The sequence below is a fragment of the Anguilla rostrata genome, chromosome 9, assembly GCF_018555375.3.
Source record: "Anguilla rostrata isolate EN2019 chromosome 9, ASM1855537v3, whole genome shotgun sequence".
NCBI classification, from domain to species: domain Eukaryota; kingdom Metazoa; phylum Chordata; class Actinopteri; order Anguilliformes; family Anguillidae; genus Anguilla; species Anguilla rostrata.
This window is the reverse complement of record NC_057941.1, coordinates 51,061,105-51,081,976: the sequence shown is the minus strand read 5'-3', so window position 1 is coordinate 51,081,976 and position 20,872 is coordinate 51,061,105. Positions and strand designations below refer to the sequence as shown.

The window sequence follows — 20,872 nt, the reverse complement described above, 5'->3', positions numbered from 1 at the left end:
AGCTAGTTCAACTGGCTAAACAACCTGGCCGTAAGGACCAACTAGTTCAGTTAGTTGGTCGTACGGACCAGTGAGTTTGGCTAGTTAGCCTAGCCAAAAGAACAAACTAGTTCAGCTTGCTGGCCATAAGAACCAAGCTAGCCGAAAGAGTGAGTCTGCTAAAACGTAAATACATTTTTAAAGTATATAGTTAAACCAGCTATACTACCTAGCTAGTTTTACTTTCTGCATTTTCGTGGCACCTAGATGCCCACGAAAACGCAGCTAGCTAGGCCAGCTAGTGGGTACAAACGGCATAGCTAGGCAAATGTGGTAATTAGCCAAGTCATATGGCCAGCTAGCTAGGGAAATAATGAGCTACATTGGATAATTTGGTAGCTAGCTACGAAAAAGGATTTAATGACAGAACGGCTTACCATATGCAGAATTCAGAAATTACGACTAGCGTACAATTGAGCGTTTCAATCTTAGTTTTAAGTTAAGAGGACATGTTCTAAAGAGAATTTATGATGGCATTGTATCCTTCTCCAAGGTCACGATGCAAACAGAGTAACCCACCGCCCACGGTTATGGTCTCTGTAGGATTGTGCCGATTCATCACAGTGACGACACCGGTTATAAGCCTATATAAGATTTCTGAAAACACATAAGAAATAGCAGACTGAACTGGTCACTGAATGTGAGAAGAGAGCTGTTCAGTATTATAGCTTATCGGCATTTCAGGTATTTTATTTCCGCCTGTCAATATTCTAGGTTTATTCAGCTGTTTCATTTGACCTTGGCTGTGCAACTGATAACAGTTTCAACTGAATTATTTAAATATAATTAATCTTTTTTCAAATATTTTTTTCTCAGGTAAGTGTTGTTGTTTCACTCACGTTCACTTTGTGTGTTCTTTATTACTCTAAAAACTTGATTTGGGTGGAACTGAAATCATTTGTTTTTGTGACACTAGAGGGAAAAAAACTGCTGTGCAAGGCAAAATTCCTAGTATTAACAGGGGCCAATGGGGGACAGTGTGCACTCTATTTGAGTTAAAATGACTCTATCATAGTTATTTTTTCTCTGAACCCTTCGTTGCATAGGAATGTTGATTATTAATTATACAACAGTTGTAAGCCAGTTGTCAGTGTGTTTCTTCCTTGGAGAGAGATAATGGAGATATGGGAAAAAAGTACAAAGAGAAAAAAAGTAATTAAACTGGTTTCCAGTGTAAAATTTCAATTCTACAAGGAAAAACTTAAGACATTTAATGTCTTCTGGCTTGGTAAAAGGAAAATGGTAAAATGGACTGCATTTATATTGCGCTTTTATCCAAAGCGCTTTACAATTGATACCTCTCGTTCAACAGAGCATTTAGGGGTTAGGTGTCTTGCTCAGGAGCACTTCGACACACCCAGGATGGGGCTCGAACCGACAATCCTCCGACTGCCAGACAACCGCTCTTACCTCCTGAGCTATGTCGCCCCCAAAAGGATAATAAGGGTGGACTTGATTTAGGGTTTTGCCATTTAAGAAAGGGAATGGCTACAATAGGTGTGCCACGTTGAGTGCTAGCAGGCAACCCGGGGGCACAGGTTCATTAAATGTAGATTTCTCTAAATCGTGGGTGGGCAACCCCGGTCGTTAATTAGAGCACGGTGAAATTCGATCTCATACAGGGACACGAGAACAGTCTTCAGCTGTCATTCATGCGCTTATCAGGAAATGTAGCTAAAACGTATTAAGGTGGCGTAAATGTTAGGGCTAATTAAGTCATTAAGGCCATAAGTTTTTTTCCCCACTCAGAGCTACCTACTGCTTGGAAGCTCCACCCCAGCTTGTGAGTTTCACCTGACCAGGTGCTTATATTTTTATATATATTTTGCCTCTCCCCAGAATGGAACAGGCGAACCAGACCCAGACCACAGTAAAGGAGTTCTTCATTGTGAACTTCCCAGGGCTCGACTTTCAGTACTATAAGCTGATGGGCGCGATCTTCTTCCTGATCTACATGACCACCGTGGTGGGGAACTCCCTCCTGGTGGCGCTGTTCTTCATCGAGCGCCGGCTCCAGAAGCCCATGTACATCATCATGCTGAGCCTGGCCCTGTCCGACATCGGCTTCTGCACCGTAGCCCTGCCCAAAGCCATCGGCCGCTACTGGCTAGACGATGGCGCCATCCCCTTCCACGTCTGCTTCTTCCAGTACTTTCTGATCCACTATTTTGGGACGCTCAACTCGCTGATCCTGCTGGCCATGTCGCTGGACCGCTACCTGGCCATTTGCTTCCCTCTGCGCTACCCGACGCTCATGACCAACCGCACCATGGGGGCGCTAACCGGCTTCTCCTGGGTGTCTGCCGCGGTGTCCCCAGGCATCTCCGTCGGCATGACTGCCCGGATGCCTTTCTGCGGGCCCAACCGGATCATCCACTGCTACTGCGACAGCGTGTCCACCACCTCCCTGGTGTGCGCTGACACGCGGCAGGTCTTCAGTGTGTCTGTGGCCCTGGCCATGTTCGTGCTCCTGGTGCCACTCATCTTGATCTTACTATCTTACATCAGCATCATCGTGGCGGTGCTGAAGATAGCCGACGCCCAGGGCCGCTACAAAGCCTTCTCCACCTGTGCTACACAGGTGTGCATCATCAGCATATACTACCTGCCCCGCTTTGGAGTCTACCTGAGCTCCCTAGTCTCCTTCGTAAAGATCAGCCCAGATTTGCGGATCAGTCTCACACTCTTCTATAGCCTGTTCCCTCCCTTAATTAATCCCCTCATATACTGCTACAGGACCAAGGAGATCAAGGACATTTTATACAAATGGTTTTGTCAAAGGAATGTCGTTAGTCAGACACGTATAGTCACGACTGTTTCCAAATAAAAACAGGCAGTTTGATCCAAAATATCAATTCTGACTGACAACACATACTGTAGTGTGTGTGTGTCGATGTGTGATGCCAACAAATGGCTATTTTCGAATTCATTTTGATGATTGTTAAACTAGCTAAAATGTGAAGAAATAAATGTTCATTCTTTATTCAGATTTATTAAATATACAACATTTATTTAAAAATATAATATGGTAACATATATTAAGCTATATTTTAGCATTTGAAATGCAACTAAATGCAAGTTTGTATAATTTTGTAGAAAACACTGAATAAATGTATGTAATTTAAAGCTGCTTTTTTCTATAGTTTTCATTTGTGTATTTCTTTATAGAAAGCTTGTTGTACATTCCTTTATTCATAAAAAATTAACATTTCATTGAATAAGCTGCATCTTCTGTGTTGATCAGTGAAAAAATAATCAAATCTGTTTTGGTGATTTATTTTGTGAGGGGGGGGATACATTTATCTGTGCACAACCAGGTGCTTTCTGTTGTGAATGGGGGTGCCAATATTCGTGTTGGAATGGAATACACTGCTAATATATTGAAATAAAATATGTCAGTAACACCAGAAAACATGGGTCTACTGGGTGGCAAATCAAATCCTACTTAGGGCCCCACACTAGAGCTGGCACTGCTCACAATATTTTTTAATATATATTATAGCCATGAAAGCAGCAACATTGTTTATATTGTTATTAAATATTAAATTATTATTAAAATATTAAATTGTTTCAGTATGTCTTCTGATATATTTCAATACATTACCAGTAATGGCTAACATGAGCAGTATCCTTGAAAAAGAGTTGACAAAAAAGAACTACAAAGGTCATATGATTATTGTTCATTCGGTCCATTTATAAGCACTGTTCTCAACCACAAGAATGGAACAGCAGAGCTTATTCCGGGCCAACACACACTGAATGCACAGGTCATGCATGCGCCTCACTCATCAGTAGTCATGGGTGTCATGGGTGTGAGTGTTGACACCAGTAATAAAATTATTTTTATTTGCTGTGCAAAATTGTGGACATTTTATCAACATTATTTGTGGATACATGTAGTCGTCTTCGTTCTCTACACATAATGAGACGGATAAAAGTTTATAAAGCAGTTATCTCTCGCTTCTGTTGGTCTGAAAAGACGAGAGCTGACCAGCTTATGTACCTCTCTCACAAGGAGAAAGCGGCCTCTAGTGGTGAAAGCTGGAATATACCTTTTAACAGCGTGAATTCAATTCAACGTACTGTGGGCTGCCATTAAAGGGAGAAAACGGCTCTTAAACATCATGATACACATTTGAAATCACAAAATTTAACCACACATTTCTATGCGTCACATATGGTATTCTTATAACATTGACAAAACATTCCAGTAACATCGTGAGAACAGCAGTCTACGAAAAAAACTTGTTATACTTTCAGACAAATTTGACAACGCTTCCAGCATCCATCTGTGGTCACGCCTACTGCTCAACAACTTAGGAAACTTGTGTATTACTTGTAGCTAGTTCAACTGGCTAAACAACCTGGCCGTAAGGACCAACTAGTTCAGTTAGTTGGTCGTACGGACCAGTGAGTTTGGCTAGTTAGCCTAGCCAAAAGAACAAACTAGTTCAGCTTGCTGGCCATAAGAACCAAGCTAGCCGAAAGAGTGAGCCTGCTAAAACGTAAATAAATTTTAAAAGTATATAGTTAAACCAGCTATACTACCTAGCTAGTTTAACTTTCTGCATTTTCGTGGCACCTAGATGCCCACGAAAACGCAGCTCGCTAGGCCAGCTAGTTGGTACAAACGGCATAGCTAGGCAAATGTGGTAATTAGCCAAGTCATATGGCCAGCTAGCTAGGGAAATAATGAGCTACATTGGATAATTTGGTAGCTAGCTACGAAAAAGGATTTAATGACAGAACGGCTTACCATATGCAGAATTCAGAAATTACGACTAGCGTACAATTGAGCGTTTCAATTTTAGTTTTAAATTAAGGAGGACATGTTCTAAAGAGAATTTATGATGGCATTGTGTCCTTCTCCAAGGTCACGATGCAAACAGAGTAACCCACCCCCCAAGGTTATGGTCTCTGTAGGATTGTGCCGATTCATCACAGTGACGACACCAGTTATAAGCCTATATAAGATTTCTGAAAACACAAAAGAAATAGCAGACTGAACTGGTCACTGAATGTGAGAAGAGAGCTGTTCAGTATTATAGCTTATCGGCATTTCAGGTATTTTATTTCCGCCTGTCAATATGCTGGGTTTATTCAGCTGTTTCATTTGACCTTGGCTTTGCAACTGATAACAGTTTCAACTGAATTATTTTCGGCGTTTCATATAATTCTTATAATTTTTTTTTTTTTTACATTGAATTACTTTTTTTTTCGGCAGGTAAGATGTAGTCTTATTTTTCCAAATAATAAGAATAAAATTCCTAGTATTCAATAGGGTCCAATGGGGGATAGTGTGAACTCAATTATAGTTAAAATGATTTGCATAGTTAATTTTTTCTCAACCCTTTGCTGCATAGGAACAGTGGTTATTAAGTACTCAACAATCGGAAACCAGTTATATGTGCGTTTCTTGCTCAAAAAGGGATTTAGGTGTTATTGGAAAAAAGTACAAAGAGAAAAAAGTAACCGAACTGGTTTTAACCTCTTCTGGCTTGGAAAAGGAAAATAAGGCTGGATTCGATTGATATGCAAATGGTTTTCAGCTTGTGAGTTTTACCCGACCAGGGTTGTGCAGTTGTACGGAGGGACAGCACAGATGAGGCGGGGGGCGGGGGTTGTGGGAGGAGGGGGGTGGTGGGCGTGCTTCGGGAAAAGGGTAAGGATTGGAAGCCATGTCGGGTGTCCTCTCATGGCTGTGGGGTTGGCTGGCTTCATTTTCTTTAAGTGGGAGGGAACAGAACAGGTTAGGATAGGGGTCTGCAACTCTGAACCTGGAGAGTCACTGGCTCTGCTAGTTTTTGTTGATACTTTGCTCTTGGTTATTCAGTTGTAGCAGTTCATTACACAGCTAATTCAGTTCACTTTGTTAATTGGAGTTCTGAGGATAAAGATATGCCTCTCTAGCTGAGGGCCTTTTGTAGGGAATCAGCCAGTGAACTGAATGGGCCTCAGGTTTTCCTCTGGGTATCAGATAATGGGCTGCCTAAATCAATAATTGGCCCTCAGGGCGCTGTCCAGGGTTGAGGGGCCAGCAGGGGTGCTGAAGTTTTTCCTGGTCCTGCCAGCGCTGTCTCCGGTGCTGGATTTCCCTGCAGTGGAAAGGGACGGAACGAGTCAGTGCTGCCCGTACGCTCTGTCCCCGCACCACATCAGTGATTTTAAAAACGAAATCGGTAAATACTGAAACCAGCCAAAAACCAGCAGAGCAGACACTCCAGGCATCCCCTCCAGGGCCAGACTCTGACACCACCTGCTCTAAACCAGAGGTCTGCAACCCTGGGCCCAGAGAATGACATGATCTGCTGGCTTTCACTGTCACTCTGCCCTTAATTAATCAGTTAGAGCAGTTAATTGCACCGTTAACTCATTTCACCTGGTTAATTGGGTCTGAATTTGGTGCTGATTTTAAGGTGTAAACAAAAACCAGCAGAGCTTATAGCTGTCCAGAACCAGGGTTGTAGATCCTTACTCTGGACTGTGGAGTGAAAATACTATTATTTATTTTTTTAAGTGGCTGACAGTAGGAGAATAAAAGGTAATAAGGCTGAAATGTAAAACAAACCTCTCATATTTTTTCTCTGTTTCTGCACAGAATGGAACGGACGAACCAGACCCAGATCCAGATCCAGACCCAGACCCAGACCCAGACCCAGACCACAGTAAAGGAGTTCTTCATTGTGGGCTTCCCAGGGCTCCGCCCAGAGTACTATAACCTGATGGCCGCCATCTTCTTCCTGATTTACGTCACCACGGTGGTGGGGAACTCCCTCCTGGTGACGCTGTTCTTCACCGAGCGCCGGCTACAGAAGCCCATGTACATCATCATGGTGAGCCTGGCCCTGTCCGACATCGGCCTGTGCACCGTAGCCCTGCCCAAAGCCATCAGCCGCTACTGGCTAGACGACGCCATCATCTCCTTCGAGGTCTGCTTCTTCCAGTCCTTCCTGATCCACTACTTTGAGACGCTCAGCTCGCTGACCATGCTGATCATGTCGCTGGACCGCTTCCTGGCCATCTGCTTCCCGCTGCGCTACCCGACGCTCATGACCAACCGCACCATGGGGGCGGTCATCGCCTTCTCCTGGCTGTTCGCCGCGGTGTCGCCGGGCATATCCGTGGGCCGCGTCTCCCAGATGCCCTTCTGCGGGCCCGACCGGGTCCTCCACTGCTACTGCGACAACCTGTCCACCACGCCGCTGGTGTGCGCCGACACCGAGAGGCTCCACCGCCTGTCCGTGTTCCTGGTGCCGCTCAGCTTCATCGTGCTGTCCTACGTCAGCATCATCATGGCGGTGCTGAAGATAGCCGACGGCCCGGGCCGCCACAAGACCTTCTCCACCTGCGCCACGCAGCTGTGCCTCATCGGCATATATTACCTGCCCCGCTTCGTCATCTACCTGTGCTGCCTGACCTCCTTCGTGTTGCTTCAACCGAACGTGCGGATCACCCTCACCCTCTTCTATAGCCTGTTCCCGCCCCTAGTTAACCCGCTCATATACTGCTACAGGACCAAGGAGATCAAGGAGATTCTAAACAAATGGGGTTTTCCAGGAAACCACGTCAGTCCGAAACCTATGCTCGAGACTGCTTTCAAGTGAAACAGGCAGTTTGATCCAAAATATCAATTCTGACAACACAAACTGTAGAACCGAATTAAACCAATGCTTGTTCCTCAAATCTGTCTTACATATGTGTGTGTGTGTGTGTGTGTGTTGTTAACAAATACCTTTTTTTGAGTTCATTTTGATGATTGTTGAACTGGCATAGACTGACATAGACATAAATGTTCATTCTTCATTCTGATTTATTAAATAAATAACATTTATTAAAAACATGGTTACATACATACATTAAGCCATATTTTAGCATTTAAAATACAACTTAATGCAAGTTTGCATAATTTTGAAGAAGAAAAAACAAGGCACTCATCGAAAGAAAACACTGAACAAATGTAGTTACAATAACGCGTTTTCTGTTTTTCATTTGTATATATTTTTAAAAGCAGGCATGTTGTACATTCATTTATTAATAAAAAAATAACATTTCTCTGAGTAAACTGCATCTTTATTGCTGAACTCTGTCTTGGTGAACGATTAGGTGTGGGGGTCTTAATTTATCTGCGCACAACCAGGCATTTTCTCTAGTGAAGGGGATGCCAAAGTGTGTATTGGAATGGAATGCACTACTAACATATTGCTATGAAATATATCATTAATATCACGGGTTGCAGGGTGGCGCATTCGGTTAAAGCACCATGCCGTGGTGCATCGGTCTGCGTTCATCGCTATCTAGCGACCCCCACTGGTCGATCAGGGCGCCCGCGGACCGCATGTTAAAGCTCTGTGCGAGCTTAGCCATGGCACGTGGTGTGAAAAAGAAGCAGTCCTCTGTTTCGGGGGAGGAGAATATCCATACTCTATCCACAAACGAGTGACGAGGCTCACACATGAACACGGCTGCAGGTGCGGAGGGCTGGCTTTCCAAATTAGGGTGGGAACTGATGATGTTCAGCCCCAGGCTGGGTGCCTAATTAAATTACATTGCTTTGATATATATTTTCATCACTGTATTTATTAAAGGCCATAAGTTATATAAAAATACCTCGAAAACAAATTGGCATCAGAAACACAGTTACTTGGCACCAACCATATAAGCAACATAAACGGTTGCTTATGGCCCCGTGATCACCAGGGGGCCCCCTAGTTATTCTAATATATATATATATTTATTATTTAGGAGGTGAATGGGCTGGGAGTCAGGGTAAGTCAAATCAAACCCTTCCAACGCTATACCTGGCATTGCTCACAATATTATTTTCACATATTAAAATACTGAAAGCAGAAAAATTGTGTTCTGATATATATTTCAATATATTTTGTCTTTTTTCATAATGTCCAAAATAAACCAGAAGAGTGAGCAGGGTTCCTTAAAAACAGTGGACAGAAAATAACAATTAAATTAATATGATTATTGTTCATTAAGTCCTTTTCTAAGCATTGTTTTCAACCATTTGTAAGGAGCGGCTCTGCATAGTAGCAATACTTATTTCTGACCACCAGAGGACAGCAAACGCACACTAAATGCACAGATTGCGCGTTTCCTCACTCATCAGTGGTTACAAAGTCATGGGTGAGAGTAATCGAGGAACAGCGAGAAAGTGAGTTGTTTGATAACCGGGTTCCATTTGAAATTTATATGACGTAAACGGTCAGGTAAAGCTCACTGTTTAGTCCATGCTCTATATGTTCGGTACAATAAATTGAACCGTGATAAATTTTGGCTCAGGCGCACCCAGTGAAGGCCCAGCTGTGAAGCTCCTTACCCGGATACTTCTGCCCCACCCTGTTCAATAAAACAGTGTCTGTTGCCCTGAGCAACATGTGCTCCAGTGTTCTGTATTTTGGGCCAGTCCCCGTGAAGTGTCCAGTTAAGGAGTTCTTTTTATTTATTTAAATCTGGTTTGAATCACAGAGGTGTGGGTGCGGCCGTGTTCCCCAGGCCACATGCAACCAGTGAATTATGTAAGACTGCTGCGTTCATATTCAGAAATGTACAGCAAACGGGTTCAGCACAAAGACCTGCTGCATTAGGGTTGTGATAGAGTGGAGTGAGAGAGAGAGAGAGAGAGAGAGAGAGAGAGTGAGAGTGAAAGAGAGAGATGGACAGAATGAGTGAGTGAGTGTGAAAGAGAGAGAGGGACAGAGAGAGAGAAAGACAGAGAGAGGGACTGTGAGTAAATGGGAGACAGAGAAAGAGACAGATAGTATTTATGAACAGGAGCAGTGATGGCTGGGAAAATACTGTGGTTCATTGTGTAAAAAGCTCATCCTCTGCACAATGAGCTCAGAACACACACACTCCTACCTCTCTCTCATTCACACACAAACACACACTCCTACCTCTCTCTCATTCACACACACACACACACTCCTACCTCTCTCTCTCTCTCACACACACACACACACTCCTACCTCTCTCTCTCACACACACACACACACACACTCCCACCTCTCTCTCTCACACACACACACACACACTCCCACCTCTCTCTCTCACACACACACACACACACTCTCTCACTCTCACACACACACACACACACACTCTCTCTCTCTCTCCCACACACAAATACATGTGCACAAAAATACAGAAGTGTGCACACACACACACAAATATAAGTGCATACACATATGCAAACATACACACACACAAAGGGAACACATATGCACCCAAATGTATACATGTGCGGGGACACACACATGCAGAGCATTGGCACAGATAGACTTTTGTTTCCCTGGGCTGTGGGCCTTCTTCAGGAAACCTTCACCAGTCAGAAAACTAAGCTTAAGGGAAAACAAGCCCAACAATGGAATTACGGGTAATTTCAAGGAAAATGGGCGGGGCTCCTTCACCAGTACTTGCTACTGATATGATGTCATAATTGTCTCATGAATAGGGGGTGTGTGGTTTCTTCTGTGTGGATCATTTGGGTGGGTACATTAGCCCTAGCAGCAGGTGATATTGACTGGGGGATTGACACAGGGGCAGGACCGTTTCAGTCCATCCATCAAGCAGGGAAATACTTACACTGTATATGAAGGATAAGATGTTCCCTGGCAAGCGAGCGCATTTTTAAAAGGGCAATAAAACCCAACTCGCAGCTCTTTTATTTATTTATTTATTTATTTATTTTTTAAGTGACGGTGAAAAATGAGCCGGCTCGGCACCACTGATGACGGTGTAATAACTGTGTGTTAGGGCCTCGCACTCATAAAGCATCTTGGAGCAAGAGCGCTGATCTTGAGTCAGGCCTCCTCTGCGCATACACTAAACCTTGTCTATTGTGAGTTCAATCATTAAAACTGATCCTGGATCAGCGCTTATTATCATCTAGGATCAGGATTTTTTTTTGTTTTTCTCAGCTAGTTTTTGTCATCCTAACCCTAACAGGGGTGTCAAATCTTACCCAACAAGGGGCCGATACTGGTGCAGGTTTTCGTTTTAGCCCAGCACTAAGGTACCCAATCGTAGTGCTGGGCTGAAACAAAAAACCTTCACCCACGTAGGGTCTTTTTAGATAAGACCGGGACACCCGTGTCCCAGAAAGACTTCTCAATCGCTTCAGGAGTTCAGAAACGCAGGTGAACGTGTGAACGTTCGGCTACAGAAGATGATGTCACCACCATCACCACCCCCCTCCGTTTTAGTCTTCAGTAAGTGTGATTAGATCCCTTGGCTGGGGGGGGGGGGCTTTGCTCTTTAATTCGCCGTTTCAAATCATGACTCTCGTGTGTAACGAGGTGCAAAAGTTCAAACAGTAGACTCTGCTTCTCTGCCTTTATTACAACACTTCAGCTCCCGAAGACACTGATTTTCAATTTTGAGCGTGGATGGCCCTGCACATCTGCTGCAGATTATTGGCTGCATTAGGGGCCCTGAGGTGATCCAGCCATATTTTTTTCTTTCTTTCTTTCTTTCTTTTTTTTTATAAACGGGACAGCTGTAAATTCAGATTCAAATTCAATTTCCTGTCGAAACCTCTCAACGGCGGTGATGTCATCCCTCCCTGTACACTCCACCTTTTCTTTTCCCCTCAGAGAAAAAGAAACACATGAATCATGAGAGAGAGAGAGAGAGAGAGAGAGAGAGAGAGAGAGAGATTCAGGAAGTTAAAAGATAAAAGCAAAGAACCAGGGGGAAGTGCATTACTGCACATAAAAACAGAACTGCAAATAAGAACCAGACAAAATTGTTTAACCCTTCAGACAGCAGCAAAACCGTGGCAGGTTACCGACCTCATTTTAAAATAAACATGTACTTTGACTAATGTCTCAAAACAATCATTATTTTTTGAGCGCAGTTTCCCTTGTTTAGCTGAAAGGTCCCTGGGGCCTGAAGGACTGTTACTTTACTGGCATATGAAAAGCTACAGTGTACAAACAATTCTCAACCAAACACTTCTAAACAAAGCAAATATGGTCTGTAGGCCTCCTCCACAAAAAAATATCCCTGGACTGAGTAGGACATGCAGCTTAAATAAGGGTTACAAAAAAACTATATTAAACATACTGAAAGACAGATATTTGCTCTGATAATTACACAAATAAATCATTTTAAAACAGTACGTTGTATTCACAAATGCTACCATGTTTTTCCCAAATGCCATCTCAGAGTATTTATTTATAATGATTCTTGCCAGTTCACAGTACTGACTTACTGGATGATAATCATTAAACTTAAAACAGGCTCACAGACGTCAGCACTTCAATATTCTTTATTCAGTTTACAGAATTACTCCATTTTGTAATTTGAAGGAGAAAAAAAAGCATTAGGGCTATTTACAATCAGTTTGAAAACTTTGCTTTATACAGATTTGAATCCTGATCAATATGAACAACACTCTTTTAAGACCTATTACTGTGTTATAAAGCATTTATTTAAAGCAATAACCACAGAAAATAATGATTATATTATTTAGATTATCAACAGTTGAAAAATAAAAGAAACCAAAGAAAACACAGTCATTACAATAAGTCGAATCAATGATAAGGATGTTCTGCATAAAGTACAAGACATACTGTCTGCAAGTGACCATTTGAACTGCTAATAAGCTATTTATATAGACCATCGTACACTAAACACCAATATATATCAATAATATCTATAGTCATGTACTATATAAGATTCATATTAAATATATTCTACACATATGTAACCTTAATTTTTGGAATATAATTCCCATTGGAAAAATATAAAACCTTTTTTTACAGGATTAGATGAAAAAGCTCGTGCTTCAGTGTTGTGCAAATTGATTTATTATCTACTGCAAAAAAAAAAAAAAAAAAATTAAATTAAAAAAAAATTAACTTCTGGCTTGTACTGCAGGCACCAACATCCACTACTACACCATGGTTAAAAAAAAAAGTAGAGTAATTAATACGGGAGGGACGCGTTGTTCTTTTCTCCCCCACTAGAGGAGTCGTTTAAATATGTTTTTTACAGTCTCTGGACGCAACACTGGCGATGACTGGAGACGCGACTGCGGAAAGTCTCCAGCAAAGTGGTGAGCGAGCGTGGGATGTCAAGCCCTGGATGATTGGTTAGTTTACTTGTTAAGCCTTCATGCGTGATTGGACAAAAGAGACCCCTCCCCTCTCTCTCCCAGGTAAATGCACTCATGGTGTTAGGGGATTAGTTTATAATGTGCACTTTTCAGAATGCCTACAGGATTTTCAAGAAAAACAAAACAAACAAAAACAAAACAAAAAAATACTCCTCTGTCGATTGCAATCTGATTGCAGGCATGTCCATGTTTTTCCTCTGCTATACTTACATCACACAAGTTTGATCAATTTAGTGGTTAAATTGTACTTTCTAGGGTTTGGTTGACATACCATAATAACCAGCCTGCAATTTAGAACTTGTATATAATATCTAGCATCCTAAAAGGAATTTGGTGACAGAACAGAGGGCTTTCATTCGGTAGAACCTGGAACTTTCCATCCCAAAAACTCCGCCCCCAATATCTGTCCACCTCCTCCCCCTTTTGCTGTGATTCCCCTGAATCTCATTAAAAACTGCCATAACACTTATAAAAATTTTAAAAAATAAAATAAAATCAATCAGACTGCAAACAATCTTCTTCGAAGTCAGACAGACAGACAGACACATTCCTGTATGCGATGAGTCCGGACTTGGCACAGCCACAAGAAATTGTGGCAGTGCGGTAAGCGAATCGGGGAGGGGCAGCCTCAGTCCTGTGTAAACTGATTCCAGAATGGGGGGGTTGGCTGGATGGACGGTTAAAGGGGGGGTGGTTACTGGGGAAAAATATAGGGGGGGGATAATTATTTGTTTTGATTCTCAAAAAAAATTAGAGATGACCTCTTGGAAAAAAAGATTCTTAAGCGCGATACCAACAGCATAACGGTCCGGATCCTCTTCCTTCGTCTTCCGTTTCCTCTTCCTCCCCCCCATCTTGTTGTTATAGATTACTTAAAATTATTTTGTTTCTTGCAAGATGCATAACGTGTCCAGAACCTTTTCCTATCTTTCATTTGTTCTTCATCCCCCAATTTCACTCCCCTCCCCCCTCTTGGTTTTACAGATTATTGAAAATAATTTTTTGTTTATTGGAAACGGCCTACAGGTCCTCCAATCTAAGTGATAATGTGTGTGTTTCTGCAGCGTGACAGACGGACGATATTGCAGCACGGTCAGTGAAGGAGTTGGGGGGGGGGGGGGTTGACAGCTGGGTGTATTTACAGGATTGAACAGCAGTTGCTCTCTCCAGTCTTCTCCCGATTCCTCTGACCTGTGGGCGATGACATCGTGAGGTCAGAGACATCTGTGACATCACACTTACCTCATCTCCCCTCATCTAATCAAACTCCTCCCCTCAGTGCACTGCTCACTTGCTGCTGGATAACCCAGTGGCACAGGCAGCAGTACGTCATAAAACACTGGTTCTTAAACTTTTTTATATCACAACCCAAATTAGACACCCCAATTTACAGTCAATATTCTATTTCAAACAAACTCGCAGTGAGCTAATACTTTTCCAAGCTGGCAATATTTATTTCGTTTTATTTATAATATGAAATGATAATCATAACAGTCGTTCAGGCATTCCGGAGTAAACCAACTCATTTTATTATCTAGCTTTCTCCGTTACGCTGGGACGGTCAGCGATGGCAATGCCAACAACTACGTCATCAGCACAGTTCCAAAACCAGGGCAACAGAAAAAGGGAAAATAAACAGAACAGTGTTCTGTGAAGGCACGATAAATAGAGAACACATGAAATGACTTCCGAATAAAAATCGAAAAACGGTTACCTTGGGAATTTGGCTCAGGCAGCGTCTCTCTGGCAACTAAGTGCATGACCGTGGTCTTGCCAAGGGGAAGTTTCAATGCTGTAACAAAAAAACAACAACAAAAAAAGAAAAAAAAACGGTTTATTTGAGTGTTACGGGGGATACAAACGAAAGAGCAAGAGCATACGCAGTCACGAAAGAGCCTTTCCGGAGAAGCGACTTGAATAAGTGGATCCGCCAAACGACAGGGAGCGGCTCGGTTCGCTTTTCAAATTTAAACGTTAACCGAAAATGACAGGCGCATAAAGACCGTTCTATTGCAGAGACGGGAAGTGACACGGGCGCGCGAACCTTAGCTCCGCTTTGCCCATCAAACACATCCATCTCCTTCCATTTTCTGTCCTCCCCTCCAAACCTTCGGACAAAAACACTTTATTTTACCAGCGTTTTTGGTACAAGGTCTCGCCTCGATTCTGAGTTCCAAATATTTTCTTGTGCGGGGAGTTAACTGTTGCACCGTTACGTAATGCTCCTGAATTCACATTTTGTCCTAATGAATGCCAAGGAGTTCACATGATTTTACTCATTTACTCGAGATTTTCCTTCGGGGAAAGACCATTTCACTTGTCAAATGAAAAGTCACTTAAAAAAAGGAAATATGTTTGACAAGAGAAAAAAAAAGATTTTAAACCTCATTTCAAGACTACACATACAAGGCGCTTGTTAAGACAGACTTTTTTTTTGCAGTCTATCCCACCCCACCCTGTTCCAAGCACCTCTGGCCACCATCTGCAGCAAAACAAACCAAAACAAAAACAAGAAGCCTTTTCCCTCTCCAGACAGGAATGTCTCCTCCCCTCCTATGTTTTTTGGGTGAAAGTGTGTTTATGGGGGAACTGAGGCCCCCATGCCCTGAAGCCTTCCTACCAGCCCCCACCCCACAGGAAGAGCTGCTTCCTGTGGGTTTAGAAAAAATTCTCTCTCTCTTTCTCTAATAAAAAAGAAAAACATTTATTGCGTTCATTCACTCTGTTCTCCTCCAGAAGTGTTACTTCAGGCTTCTCCTCCCTCCTCCTCGTTGCCGGGGAAATCTCGCACCTCAAGGTGTGTTTCTCCGGGGCGGGGGGGGACACACCTGTTGTGAGTCACTTCTTGCTCAGCCCATCTGTTAGCATCTCCCTGCTGCAGCTCAGGAATGGAGATTCCCTCATGGGGACACGCTTTTCACCCACACTACAGACTGCACCGCACACCGTGCAGCAGTGCAGCAGTGCAGCAGGGAAGCCTTTAGTACAGACCCATAGAGCAGCACATAAATGCAGTCTTTATAGCAGACCCCCCCCCCCCCCCGTACAGTACACCAGTACTGCAGAGGAAAATAAAAAAAAAACGTTTAAAAGTGCCCTCCAGACCAGACCCACTCTAGAGTGGGAGAGAGAGAATAGAGAGAGAGAGACAGAACGTACCTCCAGAGTAGGGGAGAGCAGGGGAGAGAGAGAGAGCACACCTTCAGAGAGAAAGAGAGAGAGAGAGCATACCTTCGGAGAGAAAGAGAGAGAGAGAGAGAGCATACCTCCAGAGAAAGAGAGAGGGAGCATACCTCCAGAGAAAGAGAGGGCGCATACCTCCAGAGAGAGAGAGAGGGCGCATACCTCCAGAGAAAGAGAGAGAGAGCATACCTCCAGAGAAAGAGAGAGGGAGCATACCTCCAGAGAAAGAGAAAGAGAGAAAGAGAGAGGGCGCATACCTCCAGAGAAAGAGAGAGAGAGAGAGAGGGCACACCTCCAGAGAAAGAGAGAGAGAGAGAGAGGGCGCATACCTCCGAGCGTGACGTTGCCGTGCAGGAACCTGCCCTGGTAGATGAGACGGAGAATGTTGGGACTGCTGACCTGCTCCTCTTCCCAATCTGGATGGAGAAGTAGAGAGAGAGGGATGAGGGGAGGAGGAGAGGGAAAGAGGGATGAGGGGGAGGAGGAGCGGGATGAGGGGAGGAGGGATGAGAAAGAGGGATGAGGAAGAAAGAGGAAAAGACGTGAGGCATTGGAAAGGTTTAGTGACTCATAAAAGGCAGTTTTGTTCAATGGATCTGTCCATGTTCGCAAAAGTATATGATTTTTTTAAATAAATTTGGGGCAGGGCTGGCCATATCCGACTCCCACCCAAATTTGGAATGACCAATTGTCTGCAATCACATTCGTCTTCGTGCGGGAACCCCACTGCCGATTCGGGAGAGTGTGGACACCCACAGTTCTCCTCTGCATCACGTGGCGTCACCAGCTGCTTCTTATCACACCACAGACCAGTTACAGCTCACACAGAGCTGGGTCTGAGGAAGAGCTCTCATACGCAGCTTCGACTGCAACCTGCAGGCACCCGATCGACCAGCAGGGGTCGCTAGACAGCAACACGTGAGGAACCCACCATTTCACCGGGTGATGCAATCGGCAACTGTGCATCGCCTAACGAAGCCAACGGGCACAGTCGGGCACTGGCACTGGCATTGGCACAGTCCAGGTTTCGATCAATACAAGGTTTTTTAAAAAATCCATTTTGATTCAGGTCATGGTTTCAACTCTTCCCACTGACAGCAGGGTGACCTTTAAACAGCAGGAGGAAGTGGCCTGATAAAGATTTAAAATCCCGCCTCAACAGCTCGCTGAAGAACACAAAGACAAAAACAGCAAACTACAATGCATCTTAAAGCACCTTCAAAGGACCTCAAAATGCTTTTACACACACACACACACACACACTATGGGTTAGTGGGGACTCAGGCTGGTATGACACTGGCCGGCTCCCGAGCGCGAATCGGAAAAGCGGGACTCGTTCAGGACCCTTTCGCTTCCGCGGCCGCGTGCCGCTGCTCTCCGCGGCGGTCCGAACGACTCCAGACGGGTCGCGGACACGGACGCGCGTTTCCAGCGTTGCAGGTCGCTGCGCGGTGTGCGTCACGAGTGTTCGGTTTCTCCGGAAGAATTTCTGATTTCTGCCACCTGAGAAGGTTCCAGTGCTTCTCGCTGTGCCAGGAACCACCATTACCCAGCCCCCCCCCCACCCCCCCGGAAGTGTCTGCTGTCTCCGTGGTGATCGGCTAGGGGTAAACCGCGCAGCGAAACCCTCGTTCCCAGTGGCCAAAGGGGAGTTTCATACCAATTAAACACGACGGCGAAGATTTAGGCCAGAGGGACTGTTAAAATCTCAGGTGTGCCCCCTTGTTTTTGACTGCTGTGGTGCGGAAGCGTTACGTCAGCCAGTGATTCTCCAAGTGCCACACCAGGTGAGCAAAAGGCAGATAACCGGACACCCAAAATCGGACGATAAATAAATCTCTTTTCGCTGATATGAGTGCCCCTCTGTCACAGGGGTGACAAACTCCAGTCCTGGAGGGCCACAGGGTTTGCTGGTTAAACTCCAGTCCTGGAGGGCCACAGGGTTTGCTGGTTCAACTCCAGTCCTGGAGGGCCACAGGGTTTGCTGGTTCAACTCCAGTCCTGGAGGTCCACAGTGTTTGCTGGTTAAACTCCAGTCCTGGAGGTCCACAGGGTTTGCAGGTTTAACTCCGGTCCAGGAGGGCTGCAGTGTTTAATTTCCCTTTGAATCACCAGCCAATTTAGGCCTTGGAACGCAGGTTCCTGGAATCTCGAGCCAATCAATCAGTGGCCTAAATTAAGCACTTGGGCACTGAAACGCAGTGAGAATCAGCACCAATCAGCACTAAATCAAAGAAGAAACCCCCCCCCACACAGAACACTGCACCCCCCCGTGCACCTCACGCAAGGTGTGACATAGCGGCGCGAGTCTGCAGGTCACAGACAGGCCGGGTCCCAGAATGCCGTGCTCCCGGGTGACACGCTCGGTGGGGGGGCAGGCCCAGGCCCCACAGCTCATTACTGCACAGCCAGACACACTCAGGGCTGCAAAGCCAGGCGGTGCACTTTAATGAGTCCTTCGCTTCAGCGCGTTCTGCCCCCCCCCCCCCCCAAAATCCCCCCAATCCCCCCTCCCTTCCACACCACGCTTACGCACCCCTCAGACACTGATGGAATTATAATCTCTCTGTCTTCCGGGGAAAGGGGGGTTTGTGCCGATTTTAATAAGACACAAGCTACAGGCTCCCCCCCCCCCACAATGCAACATGCTCAACTCTGAGGACTTCGCATTTCATATCGTCAGAACATCTTTTTATCCCGGGTTGCATTTATACTTAGAGTTGAACTAACCCCAAAAGATTTAACAGCACGGCAAAAAAGAGAATCGAGGGGAATAAAAAAAACCCCAGAATAAGTAGCAATAACAGGTCTGTAATCCAAAAGAAAAAGAAGCAGTGATGACCTTTTTTTTTTTAAAAGAAAAGCATTAGCAGCAGACGTTTTATCGCCCCCCCATTGCTTCCCCGCTGAGGTGCTATTCCTGGTTCCTCCGGGCTAGAGCGGTGATGACTGCGTACAGGCGGTACACCTGAGGGCCCCAGAGCACGCGCAGAGAGCCGCTCACCCATTGGCCAGTTGTCGCAGACGTGCTTGGCGATGTCCGCGGCGGAGTCGTTGGGCGAGAACAGGAACTCCTTAGTCTTCCCGCTCACCAGGATGAGCCTCAAGTTGATCTGCAGCGAGGAGGAGAGACAAAGGAGATGGTTAGAGCCCACCGGCTAGTGTGTGTGTGTGTGTATGTGTATGTGTATGTGTATGTGTGTGTGTGTGTGTGTGTGTGTGTCTGTGTCTGTGTGTGTGTGTATAAGAGCTTTAGCACAGCTTTAGCCATGATACTCGGGCTTTTGAACGTGCATTAATAAGCATTAATACGCTTGGCTATCAAGCTAAAGGCAAGACATTTTTGTCGAAGGGAAGTTCATTTCCTGTTCCTGATGCATTCAGTGAACTGCACTGCCTCGAGACTCTGACTCAGCGTATCTGTGAACTGTCCGAAGCCTTTTAACCAATACACCGTAAAGACCAACAGCACACACGGGGGTAAATTTATAAATGCATACGTCACTTTTCATGTTGTTGTTATTATCCTGAGAGAAGTGTATGCTTCGCTTTCCATCCGTGACACCAGGAAGCCAGAGTGTGACATAGGGAGAGAAAGGGAAAAGACAGAGAGAGAGAAAGGGAAAAGACAGAGAGAGAGAGAGAGGAGAGAGAGCATGTGCTGATAGTCACTTCTGTCTCTACTGAGTATCAGAGAGACGAAGTCGGGGGGGTGGGAGATTGGGGGGGCGGGGGGGGGGAACATACTTCCGGGAGATTATATTTCATATCACAGTTCTGTCACATTAACTGGCAGAACGGTCCTGGGGGGTTGGGGAGGGGCAAGGCGAGAGGCCAAAGAGAAGAGGAAGCGTAAGGTGAACATGCTGCAGAAGAGAGACGTTAAAAGAAGGCTCGCTGTTTCCGGAGGTTTTCTGTTACAGGCAATAGAGCTACACAAGCAGTGGCGGCAGTGTAGCGCAGTGGTTAGGGAACTGGAGTCGCAATTCAGAGGTTGCGAGTTCGATTCCCAGTCGGTGTGCTGCCACTGTACCCTGGTACACTCAAACCAGGCTCAAACTAGGCTCAAACCACGCTCAAACCGCACTCAAACCACACACACACAGAAACAGCAATAATAATGACAATTATCACGACCATCTTGCCAGCTCTCGTGGTTGGGGTGGGGCGGGGGGAGCTGGTATGGGACGGTGGAACACGCAGCTCCTTAATACCACACTAAGACCAAATCATCCCTAGCCAGGCGCACTTCACTGAAACTGCAATGAAAATGCAGTCGGGGATCTCGGTGGAATACCAGCTCATCGGGTGCGATCACGACTCCCGCCTGTGACGTGTCTGTTTTTCGTCCGACAGGAACAGCAGGGGAATCATCACGAATCCGACTGGGGGGGGGGGGCGGGGTGAACGGGCAACACCTTCCAGTCCGCCTCCAGAATGTCACTCGAGAGTTCATTAACATCACTCAGGCGGATTTTTATCCCTAGCTGAATGGCAACAAGAGGATCATCCTCAGGTACT

General features: G+C 45.0%; 3 protein-coding genes across 3 annotated transcripts in view; 2 read left to right on the top strand and 1 right to left on the bottom strand.

Annotated features, from left to right (window-relative positions):
* Positions 1-1,879: 1,879 nt before the first annotated feature.
* Positions 1,880-3,541, top strand: LOC135262440 (olfactory receptor 1E16-like). Its single transcript, XM_064349459.1, has one exon. The coding sequence runs from the start codon at positions 1,880-1,882 to the stop codon at positions 2,864-2,866; it is 987 nt and encodes a 328-aa protein (XP_064205529.1). The 3' UTR covers positions 2,867-3,541.
* A 1,482-nt stretch (positions 3,542-5,023) lies between these two features.
* Positions 5,024-8,199, top strand: LOC135262439 (olfactory receptor 2A12-like). The gene is made up of 2 exons (XM_064349458.1): positions 5,024-5,103; positions 6,638-8,199. Exon 2 carries the CDS (start codon positions 6,639-6,641, stop codon positions 7,641-7,643), a length of 1,005 nt encoding a protein of 334 aa, XP_064205528.1. The 5' UTR covers positions 5,024-5,103; position 6,638; the 3' UTR covers positions 7,644-8,199.
* A 4,102-nt stretch (positions 8,200-12,301) lies between these two features.
* ubl3a (ubiquitin-like 3a) overlaps positions 12,302-20,872 on the bottom strand; it is a 33,975-nt gene continuing 25,404 nt past the window's right edge. Inside the window, exons 2-5 of the mRNA XM_064352750.1 lie at positions 19,356-19,464; positions 16,681-16,767; positions 14,883-14,960; positions 12,302-14,359 (exon numbers count right to left, since the gene is read on the bottom strand). Coding sequence (XP_064208820.1) covers positions 14,307-14,359; positions 14,883-14,960; positions 16,681-16,767; positions 19,356-19,464 — 327 coding nt within the window. The 3' untranslated portion in view covers positions 12,302-14,306. The remainder of the gene's footprint in view (positions 14,360-14,882; positions 14,961-16,680; positions 16,768-19,355; positions 19,465-20,872) is intronic.